Source organism: Cryptotermes secundus, unplaced genomic scaffold (genome assembly GCF_002891405.2).
Source record: "Cryptotermes secundus unplaced genomic scaffold, Csec_1.0 scaffold559, whole genome shotgun sequence".
In the NCBI taxonomy this organism is placed as follows: domain Eukaryota; kingdom Metazoa; phylum Arthropoda; class Insecta; order Blattodea; family Kalotermitidae; genus Cryptotermes; species Cryptotermes secundus.
The window spans coordinates 387,774-403,180 of NW_019718620.1; the positions used below are offsets into that span (position 1 = coordinate 387,774).

General features: G+C 38.9%; 2 protein-coding genes across 3 annotated transcripts in view; one reads left to right on the forward strand and one right to left on the reverse strand.

Moving 5' to 3' along the window:
• Window positions 1-438: 438 nt before the first annotated feature.
• LOC111862254 (ADP-ribosylation factor-like protein 2) lies at window positions 439-7,935 on the reverse strand. 2 transcript variants are annotated; one of them, XM_023847489.2, is made up of 5 exons: window positions 7,725-7,935; window positions 7,063-7,173; window positions 5,711-5,873; window positions 4,451-4,531; window positions 439-1,021 (listed from the first exon to the last, which is right to left on the reverse strand). In XM_023847489.2, exons 1-5 carry the CDS (start codon window positions 7,787-7,789, stop codon window positions 887-889), a joined length of 555 nt encoding a protein of 184 aa, XP_023703257.1. In that variant the 5' UTR covers window positions 7,790-7,935; the 3' UTR covers window positions 439-886. The 2 variants fall into 2 exon arrangements, with proteins under 2 accessions (XP_023703257.1, XP_023703266.1); XM_023847498.1 differs by lacking the exons at window positions 7,063-7,173; window positions 7,725-7,935 and adding an exon at window positions 7,666-7,691.
• Window positions 7,936-10,475: 2,540 nt separating this feature from the next.
• Window positions 10,476-15,407, forward strand: part of LOC111862299 (beclin 1-associated autophagy-related key regulator) — a 34,428-nt gene continuing 29,496 nt past the window's right edge. Inside the window, exon 1 of the mRNA XM_023847572.2 lies at window positions 10,476-10,677. Within this exon, the coding sequence (XP_023703340.1) occupies window positions 10,478-10,677 (200 nt within the window). The 5' untranslated portion in view covers window positions 10,476-10,477. The remainder of the gene's footprint in view (window positions 10,678-15,407) is intronic.

Below are 15,407 nucleotides of genomic sequence, written 5' to 3' on the forward strand. Positions count from 1 at the left end.
GAAGGTTGTCATAATGCTGCATGCCTGTCCTCATATAGCCTGCATTGTCCAGAATACTGGAAAGTGTTGGGGCATCCCCATAGCCCCACCCTGTCAGCACTGTGACTCCTATATATTTGGCTGCTCTCAGGAAACTGTCAGAAGGACATAGATTTGGATCAGACAAAGATGTCAAGTGCAGTGGTTTCAACTCCATGGAGTTTTCTGCAGAGAGGATCCATCAGCTAGTGTGTCAATGCCTCACCACCCATGGGGGATAGTCTTTAAAAACCTCTACTCCTTCACCCAGAATAATCCCTATACTGGTTTCATCTGAACTTCATACCTTCAGGGCTCAGTCAGAGAGTAGCATCTTGTTTTAGGCTGCATAGCACATTGCCTTTATTTAAAATGTATGGAAAGAGGCCATCAAGTTAAGTGTAAGCAGTGCACTTAAAAGATCATGCCAAACCACCTTTTATTTCTTAGAAAAAATGTGTTTCTGTGACAACTGATGACATGTATACACTTGTAACATGGGAATCGATGAAAAAAGTGGGTTTTACAGAATTTTATGATATAGATACATACAAAAAACTCATTCCTTCCATAAGTCTGTGAGTGTTTAAATTGGTATGGCTACACTAGGCTACTTGATCTGTCTAATAAACCTGGCACTACAAGGATTAATAACAAAAGAAAACATATTTCATAGTATTTTCAGAATTACTGAATATGTAAAAGAATATCCTGAGTCTGTTCAATTTAATTTGTTACACATTTTCCTTCAACAAATAATTAATAAATAGTACAAATACAGTTATATTTCAATAATAAAAAAATGTAGTTAGAGAAAACATTCACTTAGAGTTGAATGGAACAATATTAATTAAAAAAAAAATCAGTGCTAATCCACTGTGAATATTCGAGCAGCTATATCATCAATAAGCCAGTTAATTCCTTCAAGAAGATTTTGTCCTGTAATAGCACTGCACCATACTATCTTCCAGTGATGAGTCTTGATTGATTCTAACTCCAGTACCTACAACAAAAAATAAGATTTATTTAAAACCAGTATAAAAAATAAGGGAAGCTGGAAAAATCAGTGAACTTCCCTCAGTTGAAAAATAATCATGCATTGCTCACAAATACATCATCATATGAGAAACATACTATTTTTATTAGCTGTCCATACAAAATTCACAGTGCTAACTAAACACTTGCTTTATTTATCAAACTTACGACATACTTTGATCAAATGCTGATCATCAGGTTGCGCTCAATGCATGTCCTCCAGTGCTTCACTAATGCCGGATGCCTTGCGAAAAAAAATCCTTTGGCTGCATGAACAGCCACTCATACACTACCTCTTACACTTCATCAGATCAGAAAGTCTCTCCATCAAGAGCCTGAGCCATCCAAAGATATGCTTGCCTTCTTCAGTTCAGGTCTCTTCTTTCATTTGGGAGCAAGCTGGCTCCTCCACAATAGCCTGTCACTCACTTTCCAGAGCATGGTGGAAAATCCAACTGTTAGGTCTACAATATCCACCTCTAGGGTCTGCCAAAGGGCCTTACTGAGTGTCCTCCCAGAAGTATCCATTGTTTTATGCTGCGTTCTCCTGTGCTGCTGATGAATGCCTTGCCTGGCCCCTATACGCGTGGTTCTCTTGTAGTGCAGGAAGGGTACTGTCTGTGTCAACTGTTCGATAGTGGTGACAAACTCCTCCACGGGTCCATCATGGGTTTGGGTCCCTCTTTTCAGTTGATTGTGGGTACCTTGCAGCCAGGTGCCAGTCCCCAAACTGGTCCTCAGTTACTATGATAGTCTCCTTGTACATTCCTCCTTTAGGGTCTCCATGTAGAGCACTGAAGCCTGGACCTGTGGGGTGGTAAGAATGTGTATGGCTTTCACGCGTGGCACCCATTTATAAGGGTCCATTAAGGCCTCTAGCTTTTCTTGATTGGCCTCAGACTCTGTGACCTCAGTTCCTTCCAGGCCAGTCTTAATTCCACTCTCATTTGTTCCTGGCCAGCCTTTATCGTGGTCTCAGTCCTCCCTAGAGAGACCTCTGCTGCTCCTAGGCAGACCCTCATCTCCTCTAGGTTAGCATCCATCAGGGCTTTCATCCTTTCCTGGTTGATCTTCACCTTGGCCTTAATTTCTCCTTGGTGGGCTTCTATTTCTGCTGAATGGGAATCCATCTTGGCTTTCATTTCTTCTATGGTGGCAACCAAACATCCAAAATCCACCATGATTATCTGTCACATGGCTTCCAAGCCAATGATTCAATTAATCCAACCACATGGATCAAACAATCCAATCTAATCAATCCATATTAGAGTCAATTTTACCGACAACACAACATACCTTTACTACTATCACACTACATGTTTCAACCTCAAGAGGTCATCCTCAGGTGTATGAACACAGCTGTATAATTACACACAATCACATTCGTAGGTATGTTGTGTGGTCGGTAAAATTGACTCTAATATTGATTAAATACACAACAGGATGCAAGAAACAATTAAAGCTAATCAATCCAATTTATCCCACTTCTGAAAGCAGCTGTCATGTGTTAGTGATTAGACAGAGGGTTTGGATTGGTAATTAGATTTACTGAACACATATAACTCATAACTACAGGTAGCTTAAGTTTCACGGGTCTACACACTCTACAAACCACTGTACTGCAGCACACACGGTCTTCTACAACTTCACCAGTTGTTGCCTGGTAACGGTCAAACAGTGGAGATTCTTCTGCTCTAGTGCTTGTGTCACTGGTGGATGGCTATCATCTCACAAATGTGAAGCTGTCCCTGCACTTAATTAAGAACTGTGGCATAAAGACATAGGGGGGAGTGGAGGTATAGCTCCACCAGTCTTGACCTCAGCACTAGATGGAGGTGAGTGATCAACTTCATGCCCTGGTCACTTCACTCCCAGGGAAATCAGCCCTGGTACCCATTGGATAGGAGGCTGGTTGGTCCCCAGAGCCAGTCTGGATGTCGTGGGGAAGAGCAAAATCTTAATCCTGATAGGAATCAAACCCCGGCCCTCCAGCCCATAGCCCGGCATTATACAGACTACCCAACTTTATATCTACAATTTTATATACATTAGGGGGTTGTAGGATGCAATTTAAAGATGTATGATAGTGTAATAGGCTTAAGAGATCACAATTGAACATGTGCATGTGTAATGGAAGAGGGGGGGGGGGAGAGCAAGAGAGAAAACATGTTTGTGTATCTGTCCTTCAAACTTTGAACCAGTTGACAAATTTTCACCAAATACGGTGTGGGCATTATGCCCCTGAAAGCCACCCAAATATCACAATCAAAGCAATAAATACATGATGGATGAGCAGTCTTGTAAGGAGGGGCTGACACTACCACCATTTAATCTATGATCCAGAAATGATGTGTGGTAGCACTTAAAAATATAGCCACATTTTTTAGCACATTCAGGTCCAGACGTATGAAACCTTCACCTTTCACAATATACAAATCTGTGTAATTTCAGAGCTAAATTTCTGGTAGTTCAAAACTTTCTGTTGCTGGAAGAGAAAAAAATAAGCATCTCTCTGGTATCTAGAATAGAGTACAATTATGGTCTCATTACTAGTTTCATGTATTGGTACAGAAGAAATAATGAACAGTGAGCCTCATCAAACCGTAACGTTGCAGTTCCAAACAATGTGATGTGGTTATGTCACAATACTATGGTTCCAGGCATCAGTGTGTTACGGTCACCTTTTTGTAGATTTGTAGATTGTAGAATAACAGTTTAACAGTGATATCTAATGGGCCACGAAGGTGAAAATTGATATGAAGATGGATAACAAAGATCCCACTGTTTGTAAGTAAACAAATATGGACACGGAAATGACATGAAACCATGAGGTTATATCCGACAAATTTATCATAGACTGTGCAGTGAAGAAAAAATTGTGGTGGCAGCAGTAGCAGTCCACAAAATCCCATAACTGGACCCCACCATGAGCCAGGTAAATCCAGTCCTCATTCTCACGCCTCATTTCTTTATCTTCTTATCTATGACTAGATCTCCCAAACAGTCTCTTCCCTTCTGGTTTCCTGACTAAAACTGGTATGCATTTCATGTCCCTCCCATGCATGCCACACTCTCCACCCATCTCATCACCCCTGTCACCTATAACAGAAAAATTATGAAGCACCTCATACCATTTCCTCTAGCCTCCTTTAACTTCCTCTTTTCTAAGCCCAAATATTTCCCAAGGCCCTGATCTCAGATACCCTCTTTGATCCTCCATCATAGTGAGAGATCAAGTTTTCACCTCCCATATGGAATAACAGGCAACAGTATACTTCTGTATACCATGTTCTAATCTTTACATTTTCAGATTGGAGACAGGAAGACAAAAGAAGCTGTATAAGCGTCCAGCTGATAACCATAAAATTCAGTAAGTTTTATTTAATAAGATACTTACATCTCTTATTTCTTCAGCAAGTAATGCTCCTGGCAAATCTCGCTTATTAGAGAAGATCAGTAATGTTGCTCCAGCTAACCTCTGAGTAAGAAAAAAGAAAGAAAGAAAGAAAGAAAAAACAACAAACAAAGGATATTAAATATTTCAAACACACACTGTTGGCAAGGTCAATTTTTTTTAGCTCCAAAGCATCAGACTTCACAGGTTTCAAACAGGGATTACAAATTCTATGTAATTTACCCCTTAATCGAAATTCTGGACAATATTTTCATTGAATCTGGAATACTTGAGACACCTGTTAAGATTGATAAAAATGTATACATAAGATGACTAGCAAAGTCTGTACAGGCAAACATTTACCTTATTCTTTCCTGGTTCAGACTGGACTAAATAAGAGGGTGCATTATTCCAACTGCTTTCCTAATATTGTTGTAGAATATACCATCAGAAAAAAATTCAAGAGAATCAGAATGGGCTGGAACTGAATGGCTTTAGTTAGATGCTTGTTTATGCAGAATACATTTATTTGTCAGAGAAGAAGATGTATCGTAATGCTTATCTTATACTGGTGCAATCATTTACAGTTTGTCATGAAGGTGATGTTCACTGGATGGAGCAGGACTTAGGGTTAGATGTGGATTCTGTGAATTCCAGTACCGATTATCTTGTGTGCTCTGTAGGCCAACAAGAAGAGAGCCAAACTCTCATTCCGATATTTCTGGTTCACCAAAATTACCTTCCTCAGGTGCTCTTCTTTGTCCCAACATAGTCTAGTACCATTGGAGAAGGGTGGTGCATGTCATGCTTAATCTGAGGTGTCATAACACTTCCTGCAACAGTCGCAACTCAAAGTTCCTGCCTTGGTTGCTATGCCCTCAGGACCCCAAAGTGTCAAGAAGTTGGACTCAGAACATCAGCCACATAGTTAGGGACGGCATGAACCTATGGCCACATGGTGAATTATTCAATGACAATTAGGAGGTATCAATATCCCCCTGCATCTTCACAAATGGTCCTCCAATAGCGATAGCAATCAAATCAAATAGTGCAATGTGTGGCATTGCAGGGGGCATATGTAGAGAAGGGCTAATTCATATACAATTTCGTGCACCTGTGTCTCTGTTTCTTCTGGGTGATAATTAAAATTTTATGACTTCCCATGTATAGGTCCAGTGAAGGGCCCCTAAAAGTTGGAGCAGATAATAATTGTCCTTGATATTCTCAAAAAATCTGTGTAACTCTTTTATATAAAGAACACACCTCTTCTTGAAGAAGCGCATGCAGTTCTTTTCTACAATCATCCAGTCTTCTCTTGTCGGCACTATCAACTACCCAGATCAATCCATCTGTTCTTTCAAAGTAGTTTCTCCAGTAAGAACGAAGTGATTTTTGGCCTCCAACATCCCAAATATTTAATTTGTACCTGAAAGAATATTACATCTACACTATAATGTACATTCTGATCTCAGTAACAAACTTCCTCATTTCAAGTGAAATTAAGGGCTATAACTTGTCATGTGATATGTATGAGATGATTAGGGTGATCACACATACCAGCCAGAGAACAGTGGCAGATGTACACAAACTAGATGATGACTAGCAAGGGAAAACAGAATTGCTCTGAAAAAAACACTCTCAATTGCAGCTCTCTCCATCATAAATCCCACATCGTGACAAAAATTTGAGCAATGGAAATTAATTCTACAATATACTCCCACAGATCTGATGAGGTATGTCTGTACAGGAACATGAGGTCACTACTGGTTGCACTGTATAGTGACACACATTACCAGCTGTATTACAGACAAATATTCTTCCCTTGTATTTTGACATATTTTTGTACCTCTCCCATATATCATAATCAGGTGCAGGTTATACTACTTCAGTATGATTTAATTCAGCTTAGGTTCTGTTTTACAGAAGATAAAAACACAAATTTTATAAGAAGTTTGGTGAAAGATATGTGGATATGTGATAAAGGGGCTGATGCTGTCAGTGTACTGCAAATTAGTAATTGATCAAAGCACTTTTTATGACATACTAAATAAGAACAAATTAAAAATTCATCAAGCTACTTTTTATATATTTGTAGGATGGGGTAAAGACTGACCTCTCTGCCCCTTAAGGACAGGACACCCTTTATGTAGACATTTGTTTATACTGAGTAAAAGTTGACTTCCTAATTCAATCCAACAATTTTCAGTTTTAAATACTCTTGGACACAGTCATAATTCCACAATTATTGATGATGCATGTATAAACTTTGCACTTGCCTTCAGAAAAACTGCCATTGGACACCAAATTTTGTATTTATGATTTTTTAAAATAAAGCAGATATTCACAAATTTGAAGACACACGAGCCTAGTGCATTTCAACAACTGCCAAGCTTCATTAATTAATATCCATGGCTTTCTTAACAAAAGACTAAAATTCTAAGGAAACTGTTAATTTATGGATATAAACTAGCACCATAAAAATGATGGAAAATGATGATGTGGTTAAAACTTAATTCACTTCCATATGAATTGATATGGAATGACCAATGTAACTTAATAGTATCTAAGAAAAGAAATATATCACTATTAACAAATAAACACAAAAAAGACAATACCCTTTATGTTCTAATGTTTTAATATTAAAACCTAAAGTTGGTGAAATTGTATCAATTTCTTCTCCATTGAATTTCTTCAAAATAGTGGTTTTCCCAGCATTGTCCAAACCTCTGACATCTTTGGTAAAGGATCTTTCAATCATTTAATATCTTTACATATGTGCTTTCATCCTGTTGTCACTATGTATTTATTTACTCCGTATATCACAACAAACTCGCTTATAAATAAACTGAAGGCACGAGCTATCGATGAAATCAGTATTTATTTACTAAGAATGCAAGCTACATGTTTCGGTCATATATAACCATCACCAGGCGTTTCAAGTATTAAAATGTGTAAATGTATGTTATTGGACTGCTTGTGGCAATGGTCGTAGATAGTCCTGCCTTACACAATCTTTTTTGAGTTTATAATATAAAATATACAGAATTATTACATTAGGTAAGTCTATTAGTTAAATGAATGTATGGGGGGTTGGTCTTCTCGGCCCTTGCACCGCGACCTATAGTGGTCTATTGTAGTTACTGATTTCATCGATAACTCGTGCCTTCAGGTTTCTATTTGGAAGTAAGTGTGTTGTGACAGGCGGAATGAGTACATACACAGCAATCATTTAATAATTCATTTACGTCGTATGACAATACTGGAGTGAAAAGGATACAGCATTAATATCCTCATTTCCTTTTCTTTCAGCTTCATTTTCTTCAAAATTGTCAAAAGACCCATATTTCTGTCGGAATAACTTTTAATTCACAACTAATTTATTTACATACAAAATTACTCGCACTTATTTGCAACTTCACACTTTCTTACTGCTCTTACTGACGCGTGCCTAGACACTGTTGAACCTGTTGAAAGTGGCGAAGGTGGAAGGGAAACACGGTAACCACGGTAACTACTGCCTCTATGTGTGGAGGCAGATACTACACACAGCTCTCCACCAATCAGAGAATCAGAGAGCCTACAATTCCCGCAATTATATGCGGTAATGGTGGTTCATTGCCGGTCACGGTAGCCGAGCGGTCTAAGACATGCACTGTTCTCGCTCGCTCGGAAGCCGGGATCGTGGGTTCGAATCCCACTCAGGGCATGGATGTTTAGTTTGTGTGTGTGCGTTTTTCTGTGTTAGTGTACAGGTAGAGGCCTTGCGACGAGCTGATCACCCGCCCAAGGAGTCCTACCGATTGTGTAAGATCCAGAAAAACCGAAGCGAACGGAGAAGTTCATGGAGGTGGGCCTAGGCCCACTGGGGCTGTAGTGCGAAAGGGGAAAAAAATGGTGGTTCATTATATGCAAATTGGTATATATGAATTTTGATTTGATGTGGTTGTGAAACGGAAGTAGACATTTACGAACGAAGTCACATCTCCAGGTTAAACATATTATTTGTGTATATTAATGTTATGCTTACTACCACAAATGAAATTAGAATTATACAGAATTCTTTCAAGCCCAGAATTTTTGAGGTTATGATGAACTATCATTTAAACGATATTTATTTTATAATATTGAAACGTGTTTGGACTAGGTACTTCCATGGCAACGCAATAACAGTGGGCCGTTGCATAGAGAATGCCGAAACAACGAACGCGTTTCCCCGGAGATGGACAACAAAAGGTTCGTTGCGCAACAACGGACTGTTGGTTTTATGCCAATTTCCTTACCTTGAATTTCAGTAAAACTCAATATTTGGCTTTTCGATGTATGAAACATCGTAACATCGTTACCCATATTAATTATGATCAGACATTTATCCCAAATGTATCGGAAACTAAATTTCTTGGTTTGAGTACTGATGATATGCTGTCTTGCAAACAGCATATACTCGTAGATATGGTCACCAGTAAAATTTCCTCTGCATGTTTTGCACTTACAAATATAAAATATATAGTATAATTTGAAACTTTAAGGCTAATTTATTTTGCTCATGTACACTTTTACGAGTTACGGGATAATCTTTTGATATGGCTGCTCTTAAGCTAAGAAGGTGTCACTGTCAGTCAGTAATAAATATCTGGTCGCAAGTCCCAGATGGGTGCTCTAAGCCAAGACAGACTCGCCGACTGACCGTCGGTCGCAAAATGAGACTCAGTCTCAGCAGTCGGTCAGTTGAAATATAACAGCCGCCGGAGTCAGTTGTAAAATGGCGGCCGCGAAGTGACAGTGAAGTTTCTGCATCAGTTGAAGTCAGTTGAAGTCTAGCACTCGCCGAGTTAGCTGGATCGAGAGAATGGAATCGCAGAAGCAGTAGAGTCATGAGCGGTCATGAGCCCCACAGATATTTATTACTCTTTGACAGTTACGGTCTTGTTTTTGTGGGGCGCCCTCTCCGAAGAAGGGATGAGTGTGTCTTTTATATATGCTGCTGGCCCTTTCCATCGCAATCTTTCTCGGGACCGAGTTCCTTGGGACTCGCGACCATATTTTACTGTCTCAGATTTGAGACTTCCCTTTTCGTAGCCTTCTACGACTCGCAGGGTCATGGTGGAGGTATTCGACCCCGCCTCCACTCGCGTATCAAGTCGAAGTCAAAGTCAAAGTCAAAGTCACATTGCAACTGACAGTCAGTCAGTCAGTCAGTCTCGGTGTCGAACCCAATCTGGGGCTTATGACCTAATATTTATTACTGTATGACAGTTTAGGTCTTATTATGATGGGGCGCCCTCTCTGATGAGAGGACGGGTCTGTCTTTTGTCAGAGACATTGTCTGCAGTAGTAAGTCATTTGTCATAATGGAAAGGATGTTTGCATTTTACATGTTAAACATGATGGTAAATGTATTAAACGTATAGTCGTTAAGGACCTCTTGGCAGTCCAGGTTCAGTACAGCAGATTATGTCCTATTTCTAGCAGCTTCCGCTACAACGGCAGCCTAGTCACTTGAAGACTCGGTTATCTACCAGAGATCCTCGCTGTATAGTTTTGGGGTGGATCCATAGAAGACACCATTACATAACATTCCTTTATTGTTGCAGAGGTGTGTTTACCTTGCCATTGCACAGAAACAGCAGTCGCATGCGTATTCTTTGCTGCGGGAATGTGTTTACAGAGCCGTTGCCTAGCAATGAGCATATGCTCTGGTTCCACTATGCTGGCTTTCAGGCGTCATGGCACAGAATTATAAGTATTTCTCTTAATATTACATAACAAGGAAATTTTTGTAAAAAAATATTGCTTTTTATCTTCAAAAAGAAATGGAAGACTGCTGTGACATATTCTCACTACCACAAGAAATCAGGACTCTACGGACAACGAATGACCAGTGCCACTTAAAGAAAAGCAAGGAAAATCCTGTGGCTGTTTTTTCGAGTTTTTATCGTCTGCGTAGGAAAGTTCGGTGCGTATATAAGTAATTCGTGATCGATCGTGATCATCGTGATATATAATTCCGTGCATTCCGTGCGTTGGGTAACAATGGCGTCCACTGGTTCAGCGTGTAGTGGTGATGCTCCTCGTGATTTTCATTTATCACCTTCAATAGAAGATAGTGGCAGTAGATTCAGTACTTCCGTCGAAAAGTGTCCTTTGTGCAGTTATAACAGAGGGACATTCTACTGCAAGCAGTGCATTCAGGAAGGAAGTTTCATTCATTCTAATAACCATTACGCTGAGAGGTACAGAAACGAAAAATATTAATGCATCATTGTACCGTCACAGTAGATGCTGTTGAATTGTATTGAATATATAATTTAAATAGAATAGACTCATTGTGGGTTTGGAATGAAAATGTACAGTTTTCTCTCCAACCATGCTTTCTGGAAGCTTAATATTTTCCTTTCATATTTGTCTTAATTTAGGTTAAGTTGTTATTTGTGTTTACGTTTTGGCGATTCATTTTATTTTCAAGAGTTCGCAGCTTGGACGTATGTTTTTGAAGGAAAGTACTCACGAAACAAGCTCGTCTTTAAAGACATATCGAAAATAAAATTTAAGTTCCATGGAGTGTGGCCAATATGCATTATGCTGCACAAGTTCTGGCCTAGCCAGACCGTTGTCAAGAGGCTTTCAAACATAATAGAAGGAAATTATTTTACATGTTTTTGCAACATTCATGGGTCTAAGAAGTTTGTTTAAAACTGGCTTCTTAGGCAATGTAAACATAGTACAAAATAATATAATTAGTGAATAAATAAAACTAATATTAGTAGGGTATTTGATAAAAGACTAATGGTTGAAGTATAGCAGCTTGTTATGGACCTATATTATTTTTAACTTAAGAAGAATATATAGATGCCATTATTTGATAGATTAGAATGATCTAGATCTAGAATACTGTACACATGCATTAGCATTACTAACAAAACTAATTCCATGGAGATGAGCCCGTCATGAGAAGCCGCCAGTTATGCAGCTATTCAAGAATTTCCCAACATTTTATGGAACCTGAAGATTCATTACCACATTCACAAGAGCCCTCCACTGATCCCTGTCCTTAGCCAGATCAGTCTAGTTCATACTACCATATTGTATATCTCTAGGGTCCATTTAATATTTTCCACTGACCAACATCTTGATCTTCCTAGTAGTTTATTTTCTTCCAGCTTTCTCAACAGAACTGTATACAAAATTTTTCTCTTCTCCCCTATTCATCCTACATTCCTTGGCCCTCTCATCCTCCATTATACTTGGCTAAGAGTACAAGTTATGAAGGTCATCATTATGCAGTTTTCTCCAACATCCTGTCACTTAATCTCTCTTCAGTCCAAATATTCTCAACACCTTGTTCTTGGACACCCTCAGTCTATGTTCCTCCCTTAATGTCAGAGACCACGTTTCACATCCATACAGAACCACAGCCAAAATTATAGTTTTTTATGTTCTAATTTTTATGTTTTTAGATGACAGATGAGAAGATAAAAGGTTCTAGACTGCACGGTAGCAAGCATTACCCAAATTCAGTCTCCACTCTGTTTCTTCTTGAATCCGGTTTTGATTTGTTATAGTCGTTCCCAAATATCTGAACTGTGACACATTATCAAAACATCTCTTACCTCTCTCTATATTACAATATTGCCCTGTAACCTGGTGACAAGATGGCAATATACTATATTTAGCTTTCTATGTGTTTACTTGTAGACCAACCTCCTTATTAGCATCAGTTAAAGTTTCTATGTTTTTTCTTGATGTTATCTATATTATTATCAAGTAGATTCACATCATCAGCATAGACCAACATCTGATGTGTCTCATTTAATTTCAGTCCCCACTGGTTTATTCTAAAGCAAAGTTGAAAAGGAGTGGCAATAAAGCATTTCCTTGCTTTAGTCCATTCTGGATAGGGAAACTGTCAAATGTTTACCTGTATGGACCTTACCATATGTTTCATTTAAACACATTTTAATTAGCCTGACTAGTTTCATGGGTACCCTAAACTCTTATGAGAATATTGTACAGTACTTCCTGCCTAACGAATCATAGGCTTTCTTGAAGTCTGCCAATAGCTGATGTACTGTCTCTTTGTACTCCCATTTTTTCTCCAGTATTTGACAAATGCAAAAGATCTGATCAGTAGTTGTTCTGTTATGTCAAAACCCACACTGTTGATCCCAAATAATTTCATCTCTATATGGACTTAATGTTGAGAGAAGATTATTGGACAGAATTTTGTATGAAGTTGATAGCAGTGATATCCCCCGATAGTTACTACAGTCAGTTTTATCACCTTTCTTGTGAACTGGTACAATGATAGACTCCTTCCACTGATCAGGCAGTTTTTGAATAGCGTAGTTGGTTGAGGGGCTATGCTACAAGCCAGAAGGTCGCGGGTTCAAGTCCCGATGAGGGCATTGGATTTTTTTTCAATTGACCTAATCCTTCCAGCTGCACTATGGCCCTGGGGTTGACTCAGCCTCTAACAGAAATGAGTACCAGAGTGTTAAATAATTTTCCTGGGAATTAAAGAATGGCCAGCGCATAAGGCTTGGCCAGCGCATAAGGCTGACAACCTTACCGCCATCTTTGAGCTGATTGTCTAGATAATGTGGGACCCTTAACATCTCACAACCCTATGGACCTTCATGGCCTGTTACAGGGATAGCTTTAATTTTTTTGTTTTTACCAAATAGAATTAATTAGCTTATTAATCTTAGAATGTAATATTTCACCTCCTGCTTGAATAAGTTCTGCCAGAATTTGATCACTACCTGGTGATCTGTACCTTTTCAACCTTGCAATAGCAGTTTCAGCCTCAAAAGGACTAGGATCAGGTACTCATGGCTTAGCTGTATGTATTTCTGTCTGCCTAACATCACTGACCCTGTGTACATTTCAATAGATGAGAGAAGTAGTTCTTCCACCTATTCAGTATGTTGTGGGAATCTGCAAGCATGTCACCATTCTTATCATTCACTAAGTTTCTTCTAGGTTGGTAACCCCTCTTAAATTCATTTATTCCTCTATACAGGTCTCTAACGTTCTTGTTCTTACTGTTCACTGCAAGCTCATGAATTTTGTCTTTCCGATATTCTCTCTTTTTATTCCTGAAATGTTTGCTGGCTTCATGTCTTATATTCAGATTATTCTCATTTATTTCGCTTGGATCCTGTAACCAGAATAATTTGGCTTGTTTCCAATGATCTAATAATTTCGAGCATCTTTCACAAAACTTCTTCAGTTCATGATAACCTAGACTCTCTTTGGGAGAAATTTTGATGCACTTTCTCATAGTTTTCTATGGTCTATTAATGTCAAGCTCAGCATCTTAAGTTTTACACGTCTGTGAACCTGTTTGAGATTTCAACATGATACTGCTCTTTACCCTCTACCTCATATAATTTCTTGAGACGAACTCTCGATATGAAATATGTGCATTGTTTGTTTACTTACTGGCAGACTGTCCCTAACTGCCACCACCAGGTAGTGGTCAGTATCGCAGTCTGCTCGCCTGAATGACTGGACATCAGTTACACTTGGATGCCAGCTCCTATCTAACAAACTATTGCCAATTTGAATGTTAGTATTTCCATAAGGAGATGTCCAAGTAAATTTATGGATGTTACAATGTGTGTGAACATTGTAGTCTTGACAGTAAGATTTTTGGATGTGGCAAAGTTTACCACTCTAACTCCATTATCATTACTAATTTTGTACAAACACTCACACCCAATTGTTGGTTTGAAAATGTCTTCCCTCCCTACTTTGGCACTGAAATCTCCTAACAAAATTTGCATAGGGTATTCAGGGAATCTCTTGAATACACATTCTGTTTCATTGTAGAAACTCCTTCAGACCATCACTTTTATACCCTGTTGGACCATGAATATTTGGAACAATTATATCATACCTGAAACTTTTTAATACTTGTATTATGTACTACATCATATCACAAACTACCCTCGTAACTGCTGATATGTACAAAAAAGTGTGTACCTAATTTATGATTATCATTCTCCTTTCCATAGAAAAATGTATATTCACCTGCTGGTTCAGTACCACCTGTGCCCTATTTGACCTTTACTCCCTCTAAAGGTAACACATTTTGATACTTCTATCACACTTATTACTTTCTGCATACCCAATCCTGTATCCATTTTCCTTAGCTTAGGTCATTTATCCAAATATTCCATCCATGTCCTAGGTCCTTTGTGACACTTCATAACAATCTTGTGAGGAGTTAGCACCATGCCTAACCTCCAGCCTGGAGACCATCCCTTGTCAGCTGTCTGCTACTGCTTATTCGGTATATTACCAGCTACCCTTCATATCTGGAGGCTGTCTCCTCCAACTGCAACCTGAGGACAAACCATGCTGTAGTGACAAAAGACCCACTTAACATGGTTAGCCTTCATTGGTGAGAGATTATCAGACAGATGAACATTATTTAGGAGCAGAAAGAGACCTAGCCATTCGTTGAAAGTAAAAGTAACAGGGGAAAGCTTGTATAAAATGGTGTGATTTAAATATTATTGCAGCAGTAGTAACCTTGAATTGATGGTCTGAAAATCAGAATTCTCAATTCTCCTGGCAAGCTGCAATGAAACCTCTATTTTATGATCTCAGACTTTATATTTTTTTTGTAAATTTGTCAATTTTTGTCAATTTTTGTCAATTGAGGAAGGCCAGGGCTCACAAAGGGCTGTCGTGCCAGTGATGATGATGATGATGATGATGATGATTGGCAGGTGAAACTGAAGTACTCAGAGAAAACCTGCCCCAGTGCCACTTTATCCACCATAAATCCCACTTGGACCCGGGGTCGAACCCAGGCCACTGCGGTGGGAAGCAAGCAACTAACCACTTCAGCTATGGCGTGACCTTACAACACAAGTTTTATATTATTTTGATAAAATTAATGAAGTTAAGGTGGCTAGAAGAAAAGTGGGAAAAGATGGTGAGCAAATATATA

Excerpts from the sequence above, each read along its gene's own strand:
- LOC111862254 (XM_023847489.2), bottom strand. The coding sequence starts at position 7,789 with ATGGGTCTTTTGACAATTTTGAAGAAAATGAAGCTGAAAGAAAAGGAA. Across the intron at positions 4,532-5,710 it reads ATGCGCTTCTTCAAGAAGAG|AGGTTAGCTGGAGCAACATT; the intron begins GTGTGTTCTTTA and ends TTTCTTACTCAG. Across the intron at positions 1,022-4,450 it reads TTGCTGAAGAAATAAGAGAT|GTACTGGAGTTAGAATCAAT; the intron begins GTAAGTATCTTA and ends TTTTTGTTGTAG.